The 21,171-nt window shown below is 40.6% G+C and overlaps 1 protein-coding gene across 1 annotated transcript; it reads right to left on the bottom strand.

Annotated features, from left to right (window-relative positions):
* Window positions 1-1,726: 1,726 nt before the first annotated feature.
* Window positions 1,727-3,277, bottom strand: LOC133850308 (centrosomin-like). Its single transcript, XM_062286362.1, has 2 exons — window positions 1,932-3,277; window positions 1,727-1,899 (listed from the first exon to the last, which is right to left on the bottom strand). Exons 1-2 carry the CDS (start codon window positions 3,187-3,189, stop codon window positions 1,868-1,870), a joined length of 1,290 nt encoding a protein of 429 aa, XP_062142346.1. The 5' UTR covers window positions 3,190-3,277; the 3' UTR covers window positions 1,727-1,867.
* Window positions 3,278-21,171: the final 17,894 nt, after the last annotated feature.

Raw genomic sequence — 21,171 nt, 5'->3', positions numbered from 1 at the left:
GAGTACACTCGACTGTAGTTTTTTGTGAGTTATTTTGTTTTTAATGTTGCTTGTTTTTAATGTTGATTCAAGTTATTTTTGTTATTCGTTAATAAATTTATTATGTTCGTTTAATTGTTTATTTCTATTTGGAACCATGCATCACCAAGCAGGAGTAGGTTAACCGTCTTCAAGGGATCCTTCCAACATTTTTCTTGACATTTGCATGCAGGATCACAGTAGTGTGAGCGTCTCTACACAACAACACCAGAGAGAGCTCCGTCTTCTTTCTAAATAAACCTTGCACCAGCACCAAACGAATGCGTTATTCGGTACACTATGTTGAATATAAAAGTTTTATTTGTTCGTTCAATCAGCTAATAAAAAACAAGCAAATCAGATTCCATTTTGAGTTGTTGTATACAAGAATTGGATCATAATATTTAATTTTTTTTGATCAAGTGATCTTTCTCGAAATCAGACTTCTAAACAAACTTATCATACTACATGCGGTCTCTACTCAAAGGAAGGATTACAACGTGTGAGCAGTTTTAGGCTATGGATGAATCAAAACGATTTAGCCATGCGATATCGTCTCTGCTTCAATTGCTTATGGAAAAGTCACTAAATGGCGTATTGTGCATTAACAAATCGATGTCGTAATGTAATGTAAAACAATGTAATCACTCAGATTCTACTCTGCTGCATAATAATAACTCATCGCTTTCAATTTAATCACCTCAGACAACTTAGGTATAAGCCATCGTTCATTCCCATTCCCAACCTAACCATCCTACACATTCTCATGTGATCTTGGAAACCAGTATAGTCTTAGTTAGACATACGGTACATATCGGTTAGACCGATATCGCAGGTGAACTTTGTAACCGAAGCATTTGCGTCGATTGCGTCACGAGCAACATGGCATGCAGATTTGCAACATTGGTGAAGCCCATACTGATGTAAATGTACGGACAACGGTATCTATAAAGTCTTGTACATCAACGTGAAAGCATCAACGTGAAAGCTAGATAATGATCTATCTCTGCAATTCCAATCCTTCTCCAATTATTCAGAAAACGGATAGTGTCTAGAAAATTACAACCAAAAACTTCGCACAAACGTCGATTTGTTGTAAAGTGAGAACGGGTTCAATAAAAAATATTTTCAATCGACTTCGGGAAATTGACGTCCGTAACTTAGCCCACAGTCTGCTGAAGCCGGAACATAAAGCGGTTGAAGAGGATTACTCCAAAACTATGCTTGTGAATTATACTGGAAGGATCGTTGCTCGACTGACTTTTAAGGACGATCCTTGCTAGTTTGGAAAATCTTTCTAAATCGCTCGACGCATGTTCTCTAATCTGGACCGTTGGCTGCCTCAGTCACCGTATATACAAAAGCAGTCTTAACCATTTGTCACAAGAAAACATTAGCTGTCGAAATCACATTATTACATCCCGCACCATTGTGTCTTGTGTGAAGTTTGTAGGCTTGTATTTTGTATGGATATTTATTAGAATAATGAGATATGATGAAATTATAATTAAAGGTACACTTGTTAAAATAGATCTTGCTTTTTGCGTGCTTTCCCTTCTTCGCTCCTTTTTTAGAGTGTGTTCACATAGCGTATGATATCGATAAAACGATAAATGATACCCTAGCACTCACTGCAGGGCTCATGTGGCACTGTAAAAGTTATGTTGGTAACAGCTTCTGTTACCCGAGCTTTACATTCGGCCTCTCCTGACAAATCGCAGCGTCCTCGCAAGAGTCGTTTGCTGTGATCTCGCCATTGTCTTCTTCGTCTGATTCATCCGGCGGCAGCTGACACCAATGTTTCATTTTGCCGGAAGAGTAGTCAGATTTGCAATGTTTCTGCTTTCGTTTAACATGTGGCAAATCTTCGACTAGATATCTGTCGTTAGGCAGCACCTTGGTGATAATAAAAGGGCCTTTATAGCGAGGCTCCAATTTGCGGGAGGTACCCGTGCCAAACGGCTCATTCTCGACCAGAATAAGATCATCTACTTTATATACGTTGGCGTTGGCTTTATTATTGGCCAATTGCAATGGCACATCCTCAGATGTGTAGCCCGATTGGGAGGCATCGATGCTATTGATACGACTACAATGGGGATATTCCTGCTGCTGCTGCTGCTGTTGCTGCAGTCTTTGCTCGTCCTGCAGCAATGCCAGCTGCACCTTCATTTCTTCCAAACGTTTCTCTAGCTGTAATTTGTCGTTGTATGCTTTTGTACGTTCCACGATAGCTTTGGAGGCTTGTAAAGTGCTCTCGTCGACTTCTTTTTTGAGCAAGCGTGCAGTCAGCTCATTTTCAACAAGCGTTTGCTTAAGTTCCTTTTCACTTTCTTGATAAAACTCAACGGAACGCTGCAACTCGATAAGTTGTGTCTTAACCTCCTCGTACTTGGTCAATGCCACCCAGTTGCAAGTCAACTCTTCTTGCTGCAGCTTTTGCAGTTCCTCCAAGCGCTGCGCCGCTTTACGTTGGTATTGGGTCAATTCTTCCTCCATTTCTGCCATCTTTTGATGTGCTTCCTTCAGTTCAAGTTCAGTGATCCGTGCATCAACACGTAACGTATTTTGCGCCAATTGCAGCTGTTCAATCTGCTGTGTCCTCTGTTCAATTAATTGCTGCAGCTCAACTATTTCTTTATCATCATGACTACCAATTGCCTGCAGATCAGCAATCGAAGTTTCGTTTTGTGCGCGAAGCTTTTCCAACAACGCACGCATTTTGTCCTTCACTTCTTGTTTCTCGAAATTACCAAGAAGTAAGTCTGGAAAATTATCGCATGGAAGCTCTGCTGACATCGGTACTGCTCGGTTGACACTAGACTGGATCTTCTCAAAATCGAATGACAGTTTAGCGCTTACGATGACGTCTTGGCCCAACAGAAAATCTTCTGGGAGTATCTTATCTTCGACAATGTAAACTTTGGCGGAAACACTTTTTCCATCGATGACTATTTCCAACTGTATAGCTTCGGTTGACATACATGAACCTCCACAAATGCCTCTGATTTGCATGGCACACTTGCTGTGAACGGCTTTAATTTCTTTGGCTACTGACCTGCGCACAATACTAGCCTCACTTCCGGAATCAATGAACGCGACGTAACAGTGCGAGCTGACAACAATATTCTTTAGGAAGGGCATGTTTGGTTGCAAGGTGCCCACGCGCATTACAGTTGCAGACTGACAATTCTCATTCCGTGCATGAAACTTATTGCACTTGGAACATCTTGTTTTTGTTGGTGGCTTTGGACAAGAATTGGCAGTGTCCCGACTCTCCGCAATTATAGCATTTCAAAGCTTCCTTCTGCTTTGCTGATTTAGCATTGACCTCGCCTTTTTGATTGTCGCTGTAATCTTTTGGTGTCATACTCCTCTTATTCTCGCTGAAACGGCTTCGGTTCATGAAGAAGTTTTCAGTTGCATCCCGTAGCTGCTTCATACTATAAAACTGAATCGCTGCAATGCTATTTTGCAACTCTCGATGCTGTAGACCGGCTCTGACGTACCTGATGACCGCTGCTTCACTAAGCTTATACCGAACTCCAAGGGCTGACATATGAAAACAATATTCTTTAACAGTTTCGTTCGACTTTCTCGTTGCATTGGCCATAGTGAAGTGGATCTCTGCTTCGTTTGGTTCGATACCAAACTCGTCGTTTAAAGCTTCGGCAAAGTTACTCCATCGGATATGCACCACTGGTGATGAGTCGAGCCACATCTTGGCAGGACCCTTGAGGCGAGTGTAGATGGCGAGCAGCAAAAATTTCTGATCCCAATTGTAGGCATCAACTACTTTGTTGACCCGATCAATGAATTGTTTGGCAGTGATGGCGTTTTTGTCACTGGGGTCGAACTCTGGCAAGGTATTCGCTATTTCTTTCACTGACGCTTGCCTCGCTGTGTTAATTACTTGCTGACCTTGACTGCATACATTGTTTGAATCTGGTGATTGAATTTCACTATTGCTAGCGGTTGCTGGCTGGGAACTGTCGATGTATTCTGTTTTTGAACGCTCATAAACTGGGACATCATCTCCATTAGCTGTCTCATTTCGCCTTCTAGTTTCGAAATAGCTGTTGCCTGTGACGCAATTGAATCTTCTTGTTGACTGGCAAGACTAGCTGCTTGCGGCATCTCAATCTCTGTCGAACCCTTATGCTCGATCAGTCTCTGGATTAATTTAGCACGCGTTCCTGATATTGCTAAATCCACACCGCGAAGAAGGAATTTCAACTGATCAACCTTAAGATCAGTTATTTTGTGCATATTTTGTCTTTTCTGTTTAGTTCTCTTATTGTTTTTAATAATTCTGCACACACTCACACACGTACACTGCTGCTACGTATTTCACAATGTCTTGTATTTCGCAAATACACACACGCACATTGCTGCTATGTATTTCACAATGTCTTGTATTTCGCAAATACACACATGCACACTGCTGCTATGTATTTCACAATGTCTTGTATTTCGCAAATACACACATGCACACTTGTAGTATGTTCTCTAAGACTCCACCGTCTCTTGGTGTAACCACGACTTTGAATCCGTCTGCCACGAAGAAAAGGAACTAATCCGTTATTTGCAGTTTTCTTTGTCACACAGACCTTGAGAACACATCTCACTGCAAACTTTCAACGCCGACTATTCTTGCTGGTTTTCTCTGTCTCAATTTTGTCTTTTCCTATTTCATCATCCTTAATTTTCACGCTTTCAAATCCATACAACTTATCAGATCCCACTTCTGAACTGTGAAGTGATGGCTTTTTGTAGGCTTGTATTTTGTATGGATATTTATTAGAATAATGAGATATGATGAAATTATAATTAAAGGTACACTTGTTAAAATAGATCTTGCTTTTTGCGTGCTTTCTCTCTCTTCGCTCCTTTTTTAGAGTGTGTCCACATAGCGTATGATACTGCAGGGCTCATGTGGCACTGTAAAAGTTATGTTGGTAACAGCTTCTGTTACCCGAGCTTTACACTTGTATCCCAATTGCGAGTCTACTAAGCTCCGAGGACTCTCTTGACGCGTGAGATGATTTATTTAATTTAATTTCTAGTTGCACGGCTTGTGTGGTGACTCGATTCGACACTACGGTTGATGCATCTACAAGTATTTGCGTACAGAAACAGCATGCGGAAATGTTTACGTGGGCTTTTTACGACGTTATCTCGGGTAGTTCCTGTTTAAAAAAAAACGCTTCCAAAATTTGTTGATATACTTGTTAAGACAGTTCCAGATAGATACCCTTTGCTTTTTATTTTGGAACAGATAGTGATACTTCAGGATGTGAAATATTTTATTTGCTGGGATATGGCAATGAAAAACTGTAAAATTCCCTTGCATGAATAGAATGTACTGCTTATATCGTCAAATATTTTAGTAATGACGCTTCTCCTCCCGAGTCAAAGTATCATTCCTACGAATTAGGGACCCTGTTTATTTACCTATAAAACATTTTTCTCATTATTTATGGGGTACACATTTTGATGTTTTACAGATTTCAACTCACGTAAAGCATGAAAGACTAAAGATGAAATAGTGGGCCTATTTTCAATCAATTACATTTAAGTTACATATGACGGGTCAAGAAATCTGTTTTCATAAAATTTTGATTACCACAACTTGAAATAAATTGTCGAGTGTGCTCGACTGTGAGATACCCGCTAACCATTTTTAATAAAAGCAAAATATTGCGGTATTATTTTCAAAATATACCGAAAATTATACAAAAATGCTCAAAATATACCAAATGGCATATTTGGTATATCGATAAAGTACCACATTCAAAATATACCATAGACGGCACAATATACCAGATTGTCGGCCAAAGAAACTACGACTACAACCCCTAGTAAGTAGGCGTTTTTGCCCATACAAAAGTATAATATTTCTTTAACAACTTCCACAATTTCAAAATTCTGATCGCAACCAAACTTTCAGGAATCATAAATTCTATTATTATTATTGTATACACTACTCGCGGCTCTAGCTTTAAAATTACGCTTGGTATTCGATTTTTTATTTGTGGGGCGGAAGTGGGCATGGCAAAATTTTAAAACAAACTTGATCTGCGTGCAAACATAACAAATGCTGTCGAAAATTAGAACTCTATCTCTTATAGTCTCCGAGATCCAGTGTTTCATGCGGACAGACAGACATGGATAGATCGTCTCAACTGTTGACGCTCATCAAGAATATATATACTTTTTAGGGATGCCTCCTTCTACCTGTTACATACATTTCCTGCCAGCACAAAGTTATAAAACCCTTCTCATAGGGTAACCTAGCGGGTATAAAAAGAAAGAAAAGTAATTAATAAAAGCAAGTATTACAATTCCAGGCCAAACGATTAAACATCCTAAGTTGCTGTTGCTATTTATTCTATCAATTATTTGTACATCTAAAAACACTCAACAAGTTTAACTTCACTCTATTCAAAACGACCAATGATTCAACCTATTCAAATCAGGAATAATCAATTTACCTATATCTTTCGAACATCATTGCCTCACTGTAAACTTGTCACAAATAGAAAATTCTTTTGACTTATTAGTAACTCATAGCCATATCTTCAATAAATACCCTCAAATAAGATACTTAATGAATAAACTTGAAAAACAAATGACCGGTATTAGAAAAGCAAGTCGTACCAAACGTAGTTTATTCAATTTTATAGGATCTTCTTTTGAATTCCCTTTCGGTACATTAGATAATAAAGATAGAAAACAAATTAGAAATCAGATTAATATCATCGCCCATAATTCAATCCAAGTAAGCAATCTTAATGATTTTATAAATAAACTTAATCAAGGCATAAATATCATAAATAACCAAAGTAAAATCCTGGAAGAAGAAAGACAACTAAATTCGTGAATATTTAATACACTTTAATACACTTTACCGAATATATTGAAGACATAGAATTAGGATTACAATTAGCCCGCTTAGGTATCTTTAATCCAAAACTACTTAAACATGATCAAATAGATAACATGATCAAATACATATTTCATTCCAATTCAAGTAGCCAGCGATACCAGCACGGGCTTGTTGACGCGCGGAAAAAAAAATTAATTTGTGAACAGCATGCATTAATCGAAAACCGCGAATAAATATTAAAAGACGCTGGACAGCTAATTAAGTTAACTTAAAAATATGTTAGGATATATGTATAAGATGAAAAACAATTAAATACTCGATCAATATGCTGTTGATGCGAGCGCATTGTAGGTGAGTGGCACACTCTCCGTTCCGCCGACCGAAAAGCACTCGATGCTTTTCGCTCACCCGCAATGCGCTCACGCGTAAGAAAGCACTCAAGATCCTGTGCGCTCAATGCCGTTGGCATTTTGCCTCTCCAGTATCGATCTACGTTTGTTTCAAATATATGTATATATAAGGTTGTCAAAAAAGTCTTGCGGTATTTTTATTGGATTTTCAATTGTTCATAAAATTGGTTATAATAATGCGATTTAAGTCAAATATGCGCCGTTTTGTTCGATGACGAGTTCCCAACGAGATGCCAACTTGATAATGCCCCTATTTTAGAAGCTCGCTTCCCTATTGGCAAAAAACTCGGAGAGCCAATTTTCACAGGACTCTCTTGTGACCAACTTCCGACTACCAAGATCGTTCGCCATGGACAGAAATATTATAATAAAAATCGCGAGTGTTTTTATTCCAATTTGCGAAAGGGAAATTTGGAACTATCTGCGCCACCACAACATTTGGTCCTTTGAGCCGGATCTTCATCATCGTTTGCTTCTCCAGCATATCGCAGATAAGTTTTAAATCGTTTGTCCTTTCTTTACTCTCTCCTTTCCCACGGTCGAGCGGCCTTTACGTTCTGCATTCTTTTTCACATTGTCCGGATGACCTTTCCTCCATATTTTCCAATTGCTGTCTTAAATATCTTTAATCCAAGACATTTACTATTATTGATTTTACATATATTATATTATATGCATGTGTTTTTTTTGTGAGTGCAAGTGCAAGTGCATAATAGTGAAAAGTGAAAACTATTAAAGTGCAACATATATTGTATACTTCATACATGTAAAGTAGTATGTAGACACGCTAAGCAAGAAGCAAGTCGCAAGCAGAACAGTCATCGGATATTTAAGTTGATACAATTCGAAACATTTAAACTGAAACGTGTATTTTATATTACAAAACTCCCACCCGGTACTTATATTAAATAAAACTATCAATAATCTTACATTTGGGGGCTCAACCGGTCCGGTGTGCGTGAGTGTAATAAAAAATCGGTGACTTGAAAACAGATTGGAAAATTTATCTACGTTGAAGAAGCTGATTATTGGTAATTTGGAGTCAAAGTTGTAAAGTTGTAAAGTTGTGCATTTGTGAAACTAAGAAATTACAATAATAAGCCCAAAGTTGAAATAGAACAGAGAAGAACCAATTTAGTGTTCAAGGTCAAACGATCGCGTTGGTGTACATGCAGAACATTGAAGTCTCTATTGCGTGCAGTGGTGATATAGCGACAGAAACGGTGTACCAAAGCGCATAGAGAGAAGAAAGAACCGTTACAATTGTGTGTATTCGTCTGTGAGTTGGTGTTTGGTGTGTATTGCAGAAGAATACTAAACACAAGCATACACCAGTTAAAATAAAGGGGAAGAACACAATTTTAGGTATTAAAGAAGAAAAGATGGAAGGGGACCACGAAATAACAACAAACTGACAAGAAAGTTTGGACTTTCATATGGCGTTGCAGGGTTACATAAACGTATCTACCAAGTTGGAGCAGCTAATCCAACTAATGGCGCTGAAAGTGGAAGTAGATGAGCAAAGGGAGAATCGCGTCAAGATTGCGGCCAATGGTTTTGAGAAAATGATCAACGAATTTGACGGTACAACGGTGCCAGTGCTGAAATGGTTTGAAAATTTCGAATGCAATGCCGATGCATATGAACTGTCGGAAAAACAAAAATATGTCAAAGCTAGGCTTAGATGACTGGTGCGGCTAAATTGTATTTAGAATTGGAATCGGTGTGTGACTTTAAAAACTTGAAAGAGAAGCACTTGGAACAGTGCCGATATTCATCAATTGTTGCGCGATCGTAAAAAGAAAAGGTCTGAATTGTTCCATGAATATACTCTCCAAATGAAAAAGATGGCAAGTACAGGTAATGTCGAGGAGGCAGCAGTGATACGTCACATTGTCAATGGCCTACAGATAAAAAGCGAGTACAAATATGCTTTTTACCGGTGAAAGACATATAAGGTACTTAGGCAGAGTACGAAATCTATGAACTGACACAAGAACCTGAAAATAAAAGTAACGAGATGAAGACCAGTGGCTCAAGTACAGAGGGCGTTACTAGCAAAGATGAGGCAAACAAATCACGTAAAGAACATTGTTATAATTGCGGTTCACCAGATCACAAAGGAAACGAATGCAAAGCCGAAATTAAGTGTTTCCGTTGCAATGAGAATGGGCATATATCCCGCAATTGTACTCAAGGTAACAACAAAGAACACATTGTTGCAGATCAGCGCCGTCTACAAACAATTCTTATAAACGATGTGCGTGTTGACTGTCTTGTCGACACTGGCTCTGATGTCACTATTGTAAATGAAAACGTGATGGAAAAGATGAACAATGTTGATATGTTTAAAAGTGCATCTACCTTGCTTAGCCAATAAGTGCACAAAGCCAATAGGCTTTCTCAATGCTCGTGTAAGGATCGACCAGTTGCACACAGAGCGCAAATTCTTGGTGGTGCCAAATAGTGCGATAGAGTATAGTTCGCTGTTGGAATATGACTTTATCAAGAAATTCAAGCTTTCAGCTGATGCCAATGGATTCATATTCGATAGCCTTGATTCTGAGCAGAAGTGCTTAATGGAATATTCAGGTGACGTTCTCAGCGTATTCGAGGAGCACAATGACATTGCAGTGGCGCCTCAATACAAAGAAAAGGTAATGGAATTACTCGATAACAGTTTTCAAAGAGTTGGCGCATGAAAGCAGTGCCCAATCGAGTTGAGCATCACGCCAGATGGAGTTATAAAACCTTTTCGTCAGCGTAAGCGAATGGCTGGACAAAGGTATTGTGCGTGAATCGTTTTCACACGTAGCTAGTAGAATCGTTGTTGTTAAAAAAAAGATCAAACGCTAAGGGTCTGCGTCGATTATCGCAAATTGAACAGTATGGTGTTGCAAGATCAATTCCCGGTGCCACTCATTCAAGACGTTCTAGAAAAGCTGCAAGCCGCTAAGTATTTCACAATCATGGATCTCGAAAATGGGTTTTTGCACGTGCCCGTGGCTGGCCACGTGGCCAGCAAACCGTTCACCGCTTTTGTAACACGAGAAGGCTTATTTGAATTTAATAAAGCGCCATTCGGGTTCAGGAACTCACCAGCAGCCTTTATACGGTTCGTAAGCCATATATTTCAAAAACTTATAAACGAAGACGTGATGCAGTTATATATGGACGACATTGCCGTATATTCCAAAACCGTGAACGAATGCATGGAAAAGACAAAAAGAGTACTGGAAACAGCAGCCGAGTTCAACTTAAAAATAAAATGGAAGAAATGCAGTTTCCTGGAGCAGCGCATATGTTTTTGGAGCATATGGTAGAAAATGGAAGGATCTGGCCTGGATCTGAGAAGACAACAGCTGTTAGCCATTTCGAAACTCCAAAAAACATCAAACATATTCAGTCGTTTCTTGACCTGACAGGTTTTTTTCAGAAAGTTTATTCCACGGTACGCTGAAGTCGCTCGACCATTTACCAACTTATTGAAGAAAGACGCCGAGTTTAAGATTGGTCCTGCACAGATGGAGTCAATAAAATTGTTAAAAATGTTGTTAACTTGTGAACCGATCTTGCACATATACGCCAGAGATGCTGCTACTGAGTTACATACTGACGCATCCCAAGAAGGGTTCGGAGCAATGCTGATGCAGTGGATCGATGGAAAGCTTCACCCCGTCCACTTCTGGAGCAAAAGGCGTCCGAAGCTGAATCTAAAAGCAAAGCTACTGTTTGGAAATTAAAGCCGCATACTTTGCATTAAAGAAATTCCGTCATTATCTGCTAGGAATCCGATTCAAGCTAGTAACTGACTGTGCACTTTTTAAACAAGCAACGACCAAAGAAGATGTTCCAAGAGATGTCCAGCAATGGGTGCTTTACACCGAGCTGGAGAAAAGATGAAACACGTAGATCATCTAAGTCGCTACCCACAGAATGTCCTTATGGTGTCAACGGAACTTTCTGCTCGGTTGGTGAAGGCTCAGCAAGAGGATGAACATGTTAAGGCAGTTGTTCAAAGCCTTCAAGAAGGACCGTACGAACACTACAAGATGAAAGGAGGTCTAGTCTTTAAACAAGTCGCTGGAAACGAGCTTTTGGTGGTCCCAAAGATGATGGAGCGTGAGGTGATAGCCAACGCCCACGAAGATAGCCATTTTGCTGTACGGAAGACAATGCATAGCATTAAGCAGCGGTATTTTATACCACACTTGGAGGGTAAGATGTCGAAATTCATTTCTAATTGTATCCGTTGTATCATCCATAGCAAGAAGTTAGGCAAGCAAGAGGGCTTTTGCACTGCACCTCCACACTTTGCATATCGACTATCTAGGCCCCATGGATGCGACATCAAAACCCTACAAGAATATTCTAGCAGTGGTCGATGCATTCTCCAAGTTCGTATGGCTTTTTCCAGTTAAGTCAACATGATACGAAGAAGTTGTAAAGAAGCTAACCGAATAGGCAAGCATTTTCGGTTTCCCAATGCGCATCGTTAGCGACAGAGGTGTTGCCTTCACGTCAAATGGATTTGCAGAGTTTGCAAGTGCTAATATGGTGGAGCACGTTTGGTCGACGATAGGAGTGGCTAGGCAATGGTCAAATCGAGAGGGTCAATCGCACCATTCTTTCGATTATCGCAAAAGTTTCCGCAGAAGAGCCATCCAAATGGTTTAAGCACGTATCCAGTGTGCAAAGGGCTATAAATTCGCACATGAATTCGTCTACACACGCATCCCCATTTGAGATAATGTTTGGTAACAAGATTCGTAATAAGGTCGACGATAAATTACTGGAGCTGCTGAATCGAGTCGAACAATTTAACGAAGAACGTCAATATTTGCGTGCCGAAGCCAAACGCAACATTGAGAAAACTCAAGCAAGCTATAAGGCCAACTAAGATAAGAAGCGTCGTTCGGAAAGTATCTACAAGCTTGATGACCTCGTTGCCATCAAAAGAACACAATTCGTAGCAGAGCGTAAATTAGCGAACGAATTCCTGCGTCCATACAAAATCGTAAATGTGAAGCGCAACAGTCGATATGATGTAAAGAAAGGAAGGACCAAACATCACAGCGACAAGCTGCGACAACATGAAGCTGTGGAAGTTCGTGGCAGAGAATGAGGAGCTGTTATCATCCGAGACGGATGATGAGGATCAGGAGGCCGAGTTTAAAGTAGTATGTAGACACGCTACCAGACCGCTGCAGCAAGGTGTGGTATTAAAGGCTACGCAAAGGACGGTCACACAGCACGAAGAGGAGAACACAGTCGAAAAAGAACACCAAAGAAGCAAGTCGCAAGCAGAACGGTCGTCGGATATTTATGTTGATACAATTCGAAACATTTAAACTGAAACGTGTATTTTATATTACCCGGTACTTATGTTATATTAAATAAAACTATCAATAATCATACAATAATCTTACATACATATATACATAAATATATGCTTAAATAATTCAAATCCAAGCTGTGTGTACAAGCATTTCTTATTTCATTTAATTTTGTCCGTTTTTACGTACATACATATGTATGTCGCGATAATCGCCTTTGATAAATGAAGGGTTTCAGTCGGTTTGATTCAACTTGACTGAGCGTTTCGAGAGCAAAGGGTTGCTCGTAAACAGTCAGCTAAGAATTTTGTTTAATTTGCACGCCATTGGGCAAGAGTCGGGTTCCGCTATTCAGGAGCTGCAGAGCACAATTCAAGGGTGTTTGACAGCCTTAGAGTACTCAAAGATCAACATAGAGAACTGGGATTGCATCCTTGGAGCTCACCAAGTTAACCCTTTTTCTCTGGGAACAATCGATCCAAAACAAAAACGATATTCCAAACGATATTCATATGGCGTTGCAGGGTTACATAAACGTATCTACCAAGTTGGAGCAGCTAATCCAACTAATGGCGCTGAAAGTGGAAGTAGATGAGCAAAGGGAGAATCGCGTCAAGATTGCGGCCAATGGTTTTGGGAAAATGATCAACGAATTTGACGGTACAACGGTGCCAGTGCTGAAATGGTTTGAAAATTTCGAATGCAATGCCGATGCATATGAACTGTCGGAAAAACAAAAATATGTCAAAGCTAGGCTTAGATGACTGGTGCGGCTAAATTGTATTTAGAATCGGAATCGGTGTGTGACTTTAAAAACTTGAAAGAGAAGCACTTGGAACAGTGCCGATATTCATCAATTGTTGCGCGATCGTAAAAAGAAAAAGTCTGAATCGTTCCATGAATATACTCTCCAAATGAAAAAGCTGGCAAGTACAGGTGATGTCGAGGAGGCAGCAGTGATACGTCACATTGTCAATGGCCTACAGATAAAAAGCGAATACAAATATGCTTTTTACCGGTGAAAGACATATAAGGCACTTAAGGCAGAGTACGAAATCTATGAACTGACACAAGAACCTGAAAATAAAAGTAACGAGAAGCAGACCAGTGGATCAAGTACAGAGTGCGTTACTAGCAAAGATGCGGCAAACAAATCACGTAAAGAACATTGTTATAATTGCGGTTCACCAGATCACAAAGGAAACGAATGCAAAGCCGAAATTAAGTGTTTCCGTTGCAATGAGAATGGGCATATATCCCGCAATTGTACTCAAGGTAACAACAAAGAACACATTGTTGCAGATCAGCGCCGTCTAAAAACAATTCTTATAAACGATGTGCGTGTTGACTGTCTTGTCGACACTGGCTCTGATGTCACTATTGTAAATGAAAACGTGATGGAAAAGATGAACAATGTTGATATGTTTAAAAGTGCATCTACCTTGCTTAGCCAATAAGTGCACAAAGCCAATAGGCTTTCTCAATGCTCGTGTAAGGATCGACCAGTTGCACACAGAGCGCAAATTCTTGGTGGTGCCAAATAGTGCGATGGAGTATAGTTCGCTGTTGGAATATGACTTTATCAAGAAATTCAAGCTTTCAGCTGATGCCAATGGATTCATATTCGATAGCCTTGATTCTGAGCAGAAGTGCTTAATGGAATATTCAGGTGACGTTCTCAGCGTATTCGAGGAGCACAATGACATTGCAGTGGCGCCTCAATACAAAGAAAAGGTAATGGAATTACTCGATAACAGTTTTCAAAGAGTTGGCGCATGAAAGCAGTGCCCAATCGAGTTGAGCATCACGCCAGATGGAGTTATAAAACCTTTTCGTCAGCGTAAGCGAATGGCTGGACAAAGGTATTGTGCGTGAATCGTTTTCACACGTATGTAGCTAGTAGAATCGTTGTTGTTAAAAAAAAGATCAAACGCTAAGGGTCTGCGTCGATTATCGCAAATTGAACAGTATGGTGTTGCAAGATCAATTCATTCCGGTGCCACTCATTCAAGAAGGCTTATTTGAATTTAATAAAACGCCATTCGGGTTCAGGAACTCACCAGCAGCCTTTATACGGTTCGTAAGCCATATATTTCAAAAACTTATAAACGAAGACGTGATGCAGTTATATATGGACGATATTGCCGTATATTCCAAAACCGTGAACGAATGCATGGAAAAGACAAAAAGAGTACTGGAAACAGCAGCCGAGTTCAACTTAAAAATAAAATGGAAGAAATGCAGTTTCCTGGAGCAGCGCATATGTTTTTTTTTGTTGGAGCATATGGTAGAAAATGGAAGGATCTGGCCTGGATCTGAGAAGACAACAGCTGTTAGCCATTTCGAAACTCCAAAAAACATCAAACATATTCAGTCGTTTCTTGACCTGACAGGTTTTTTTCAGAAAGTTTATTCCACGGTACGCTGAAGTCGCTCGACCATTTACCAACTTATTGAAGAAAGACGCCGAGTTTAAGATTGGTCCTGCACAGATGGAGTCAATAAAATTGTTAAAAATGTTGTTAACTTGTGAACCGATCTTGCACATATACGCCAGAGATGCTGCTACTGAGTTACATACTGACGCATCCCAAGAAGGGTTCGGAGCAATGCTGATGCAGTGGATCGATGGAAAGCTTCACCCCGTCCACTTCTGGAGCAAAAAGGCGTCCGAAGCTGAATCTAAAAAGCAAAGCTACTGTTTGGAAATTAAAGCCGCATACTTTGCATTAAAGAAATTCCGTCATTATCTGCTAGGAATCCGATTCAAGCTAGTAACTGACTGTGCACTTTTTAAACAAGCAACGACCAAAGAAGATGTTCCAAGAGATGTCCAGCAATGGGTGCTTTACACCGTGCTGGAGAAAAGATGAAACACGTAGATCATCTAAGTCGCTACCCACAGAATGTCCTTATGGTGTCAACGGAACTTTCTGCTCGGTTGGTGAAGGCTCAGCAAGAGGATGAACATGTTAAGGCAGTTGTTCAAAGCCTTCAAGAAGGACCGTACGAACACTACAAGATGAAAGGAGGTCTAGTCTTTAAACAAGTCGCTGGAAACGAGCTTTTGGTGGTCCCAAAGATGATGGAGCGTGAGGTGATAGCCAACGCCCACGAAGATAGCCATTTTGCTGTACGGAAGACAATGCATAGCATTAAGCAGCGGTATTTTATACCACACTTGGAGGGTAAGATGTCGAAATTCATTTCTAATTGTATCCGTTGTATCATCCATAGCAAGAAGTTAGGCAAGCAAGAGGGCTTTTTGCACTGCACCTCCACACTTTGCATATCGACTATCTAGGCCCCATGGATGCGACATCAAAACCCTACAAGAATATTCTAGCAGTGGTCGATGCATTCTCCAAGTTCGTATGGCTTTTTCCAGTTAAGTCAACATGATACGAAGAAGTTGTAAAGAAGCTAACCGAATAGGCAAGCATTTTCGGTTTCCCAATGCGCATCGTTAGCGACAGAGGTGTTGCCTTCACGTCAAATGGATTTGCAGAGTTTGCAAGTGCTAATATGGTGGAGCACGTTTGGTCGACGATAGGAGTGGCTAGGCAATGGTCAAATCGAGAGGGTCAATCGCACCATTCTTTCGATTATCGCAAAAGTTTCCGCAGAAGAGCCATCCAAATGGTTTAAGCACGTATCCAGTGTGCAAAGGGCTATAAATTCGCACATGAATTCGTCTACACACGCATCCCCATTTGAGATAATGTTTGGTAACAAGATTCGTAATAAGGTCGACGATAAATTACTGGAGCTGCTGAATCGAGTCGAACAATTTAACGAAGAACGTCAATATTTGCGTGCCGAAGCCAAACGCAACATTGAGAAAACTCAAGCAAGCTATAAGGCCAACTAAGATAAGAAGCGTCGTTCGGAAAGTATCTACAAGCTTGATGACCTCGTTGCCATCAAAAGAACACAATTCGTAGCAGAGCGTAAATTAGCGAGCGAATTCCTGCGTCCATACAAAATCGTAAATGTGAAGCGCAACAGTCGATATGATGTAAAGAAAGGAAGGACCAAACATCACAGCGACAAGCTGCGACAACATGAAGCTGTGGAAGTTCGTGGCAGAGAATGAGGAGCTGTTATCATCCGAGACGGATGATGAGGATCAGGAGGCCGAGTTTAAAGTAGTATGTAGACACGCTACCAGACCGCTGCAGCAAGGTGTGGTATTAAAGGCTACGCAAAGGACGGTCACACAGCACGAAGAGGAGAACACAGTCGAAAAAGAACACCAAAGAAGCAAGTCGCAAGCAGAACGGTCGTCGGATATTTATGTTGATACAATTCGAAACATTTAAACTGAAACGTGTATTTTATATTACCCGGTACTTATGTTATATTAAATAAAACTATCAATAATCATACAATAATCTTACATACATATATACATAAATATATGCTTAAATAATTCAAATCCAAGCTGTGTGTACAAGCATTTCTTATTTCATTTAATTTTGTCCGTTTTTACGTACATACATATGTATGTCGCGATAATCGCCTTTGATAAATGAAGGGTTTCAGTCGGTTTGATTCAACTTGACTGAGCGTTTCGAGAGCAAAGGGTTGCTCGTAAACAGTCAGCTAAAAATTTTGTTTAATTTGCACGCCATTGGGCAAGAGTCGGGTTCCGCTATTCAGGAGCTGCAGAGCACAATTCAAGGGTGTTTGACAGCCTTAGAGTACTCAAAGATCAACATAGAGAACTGGGATTGCATCCTTGGAGCTCACCAAGTTAACCCTTTTTCTCTGGGAACAATCGATCCAAAACAAAAACGATATTCCAAACGATATTCATATGGCGTTGCAGGGTTACATAAACGTATCTACCAAGTTGGAGCAGCTAATCCAACTAATGGCGCTGAAAGTGGAAGTAGATGAGCAAAGGGAGAATCGCGTCAAGATTGCGGCCAATGGTTTTGGGAAAATGATCAACGAATTTGACGGTACAACGGTGCCAGTGCTGAAATGGTTTGAAAATTTCGAATGCAATGCCGATGCATATGAACTGTCGGAAAAACAAAAATATGTCAAAGCTAGGCTTAGATGACTGGTGCGGCTAAATTGTATTTAGAATCGGAATCGGTGTGTGACTTTAAAACTTGAAAGAGAAGCACTTGGAACAGTGCCGATATTCATCAATTGTTGCGCGATCGTAAAAAGAAAAAGTCTGAATCGTTCCATGAATATACTCTCCAAATGAAAAAGCTGGCAAGTACAGGTGATGTCGAGGAGGCAGCAGTGATACGTCACATTGTCAATGGCCTACAGATAAAAAGCGAATACAAATATGCTTTTTACCGGTGAAAGACATATAAGGCACTTAAGGCAGAGTACGAAATCTATGAACTGACACAAGAACCTGAAAATAAAAGTAACGAGAAGCAGACCAGTGGATCAAGTACAGAGTGCGTTACTAGCAAAGATGCGGCAAACAAATCACGTAAAGAACATTGTTATAATTGCGGTTCACCAGATCACAAACGAAACGAATGCAAAGCCGAAATTAAGTGTTTCCGTTGCAATGAGAATGGGCATATATCCCGCAATTGTACTCAAGGTAACAACAAAGAACACATTGTTGCAGATCAGCGCCGTCTAAAACCATTCTTATAAACGATGTGCGTGTTGACTGTCTTGTCGACACTGGCTCTGATGTCACTATTGTAAATGAAAACGTGATGGAAAAGATGCACAATGTTGATATGTTTAAAAGTGCATCTACCTTGCTTAGCCAATAAGTGCACAAAGCCAATAGGCTTTCTCAATGCTCGTGTAAGGATCGACCAGTTGCACACAGAGCGCAAATTCTTGGTGGTGCCAAATAGTGCGATGGAGTATAGTTCGCTGTTGGAATATGACTTTATCAAGAAATTCAAGCTTTCAGCTGATGCCAATGGATTCATATTCGATAGCCTTGATTCTGAGCAGAAGTGCTTAATGGAATATTCAGGTGACGTTCTCAGCGTATTCGAGGAGCACAATGACATTGCAGTGGCGCCTCAATACAAAGAAAAGGTAATGGAATTACTCGATAACAGTTTTCAAAGAGTTGGCGCACGAAAGCAGTGCCCAATCGAGTTGAGCATCACGCCAGATGGAGTTATAAAACCTTTTCGTCAGCGTAAGCGAATGGCTGGAAAAAGGTATTGTGCGTGAATCGTTTTCACACGTAGCTAGTAGAATCGTTGTTGTTAAAAAAAAAAGATCAAACGCTAAGGGTCTGCGTCGATTATCGCAAATTGAACAGTATGGTGTTGCAAGATCAATTCCCGGTGCCACTCATTCAAGACGTTCTAGAAAAGCTGCAAGCAGCTAAGTATTTCACAATCATGGATCTCGAAAATGGGTTTTTGCACGTGCCCGTGGCTGGCCACGTGGCCAGCAAACCGTTCACCGCTTTTGTAACACGAGAAGGCTTATTTGAATTTAATAAAGCGCCATTCGGGTTCAGGAACTCACCAGCAGCCTTTATACGGTTCGTAAGCCATATATTTCAAAAACTTATAAACGAAGACGTGATGCAGTTATATATGGACGACATTGCCGTATATTCCAAAACCGTGAACGAATGCATGGAAAAGACAAAAAGAGTACTGGAAACAGCAGCCGAGTTCAACTTAAAAATAAAATGGAAGAAATGCACTTTCCTGGAGCAGCGCATATGTTTTTGGAGCATATGGTAGAAAATGGAAGGATCTGGCCTGGATCTGAGAAGACAACAGCTGTTAGCCATTTCGAACCTCCAAAAAACATCAAACATATTCAGTCGTTTCTTGACCTGACAGGTTTTTTTCAGAAAGTTTATTCCACGGTAGACGCCGAGTTTAAGATTGGTCCTGCTCAGATGGAGTCAATAAAATTGTTAAAAATGTTGTTAACTTGTGAACCGATCTTGCACATATACGCCAGAGATGCTGCTACTGAGTTACATACTGACGCATCCCAAGAAGGGTTCGGAGCAATGCTGATGCAGTGGATCGATGGAAAGCTTCACCCCGTCCACTTCTGGAGCAAAAAAGGCGTCCGAAGCTGAATCTAAAAAGCAAAGCTACTGTTTGGAAATTAAAGCCGCATACTTTGCATTAAAGAAATTCCGTCATTATCTGCTAGGAATCCGATTCAAGCTAGTAACTGACTGTGCACTTTTTAAACAAGCAACGACCAAAGAAGATGTTCCAAGAGATGTCCAGCAATGGGTGCTTTACACCGTGCTGGAGAAAAGATGAAACACGTAGATCATCTAAGTCGCTACCCACAGAATGTCCTTATGGTGTCAACGGAACTTTCTGCTCGGTTGGTGAAGGCTCAGCAAGAGGATGAACATGTTAAGGCAGTTGTTCAAAGCCTTCAAGAAGGACCGTACGAACACTACAAGATGAAAGGAGGTCTAGTCTTTAAACAAGTCGCTGGAAACGAGCTTTTGGTGGTCCCAAAGATGATGGAGCGTGAGGTGATAGCCAACGCCCACGAAGATAGCCATTTTGCTGTACGGAAGACAATGCATAGCATTAAGCAGCGGTATTTTATACCACACTTGGAGGGTAAGATGTCGAAATTCATTTCTAATTGTATCCGTTGTATCATCCATAGCAAGAAGTTAGGCAAGCAAGAGGGCTTTTTGCACTGCACCTCCACACTTTGCATATCGACCATCTAGGCCCCATGGATGCGAAATCAAAACCCTACAAGAATATTCTAGCAGTGGTCGATGCATTCTCCAAGTTCGTATGGCTTTTCCAGTTAAGTCAACATGATACGAAGAAGTTGTAAAGAAGCTAACCGAATGGGCAAGCATTTTCGGTTTCCCAATGCGCATCGTTAGCGACAGAGGTGTTGCCTTCACGTCAAATGGATTTGCAGAGTTTGCAAGTGCTAATATGGTGGAGCACGTTTGGTCGACGATAGGAGTGGCTAGGCAATGGTCAAATCGAGAGGGTCAATCGCACCATTCTTTCGATTATCGCAAAAGTTTCCGCAGAAGAGCCATCCAAATGGTTTAAGCACGTATCCAGTGTGCAAAGGGCTATAAATTCGCACATGAATTCGTCTACACACGCATCCCCATTTGAGATAATGTTTGGTAACAAGATTCGTAATAAGGTCGACGATAAATTACTGGAGCTGCTGAATCGAGTCGAACAATTTAACGAAGAACGTCAATATTTGCGTGCCGAAGCCAAACGCAACATTGAGAAAACTCAAGCAAGCTATAAGGCCAACTAAGATAAGAAGCGTCGTTCGGAAAGTATCTACAAGCTTGATGACCTCGTTGCCATCAAAAGAACACAATTCGTAGCAGAGCGTAAATTAGCGAGCGAATTCCTGCGTCCATACAAAATCGTAAATGTGAAGCGCAACAGTCGATATGATGTAAAGAAAGGACGGACCAAACATCACAGCGACAAGCTGCGACAACATGAAGCGAGTTTAAAGTAGTACGTAGACACGCTACCAGACCGCTGCAGCAAGGTGTGGTATTAAAGGCTACGCAAAG

This window comes from Drosophila sulfurigaster, chromosome 2L (genome assembly GCF_023558435.1).
Source record: "Drosophila sulfurigaster albostrigata strain 15112-1811.04 chromosome 2L, ASM2355843v2, whole genome shotgun sequence".
NCBI classification, from domain to species: Eukaryota; Metazoa; Arthropoda; class Insecta; order Diptera; family Drosophilidae; genus Drosophila; species Drosophila sulfurigaster.
This window is presented reverse-complemented; position numbering and strand designations above follow the sequence as displayed.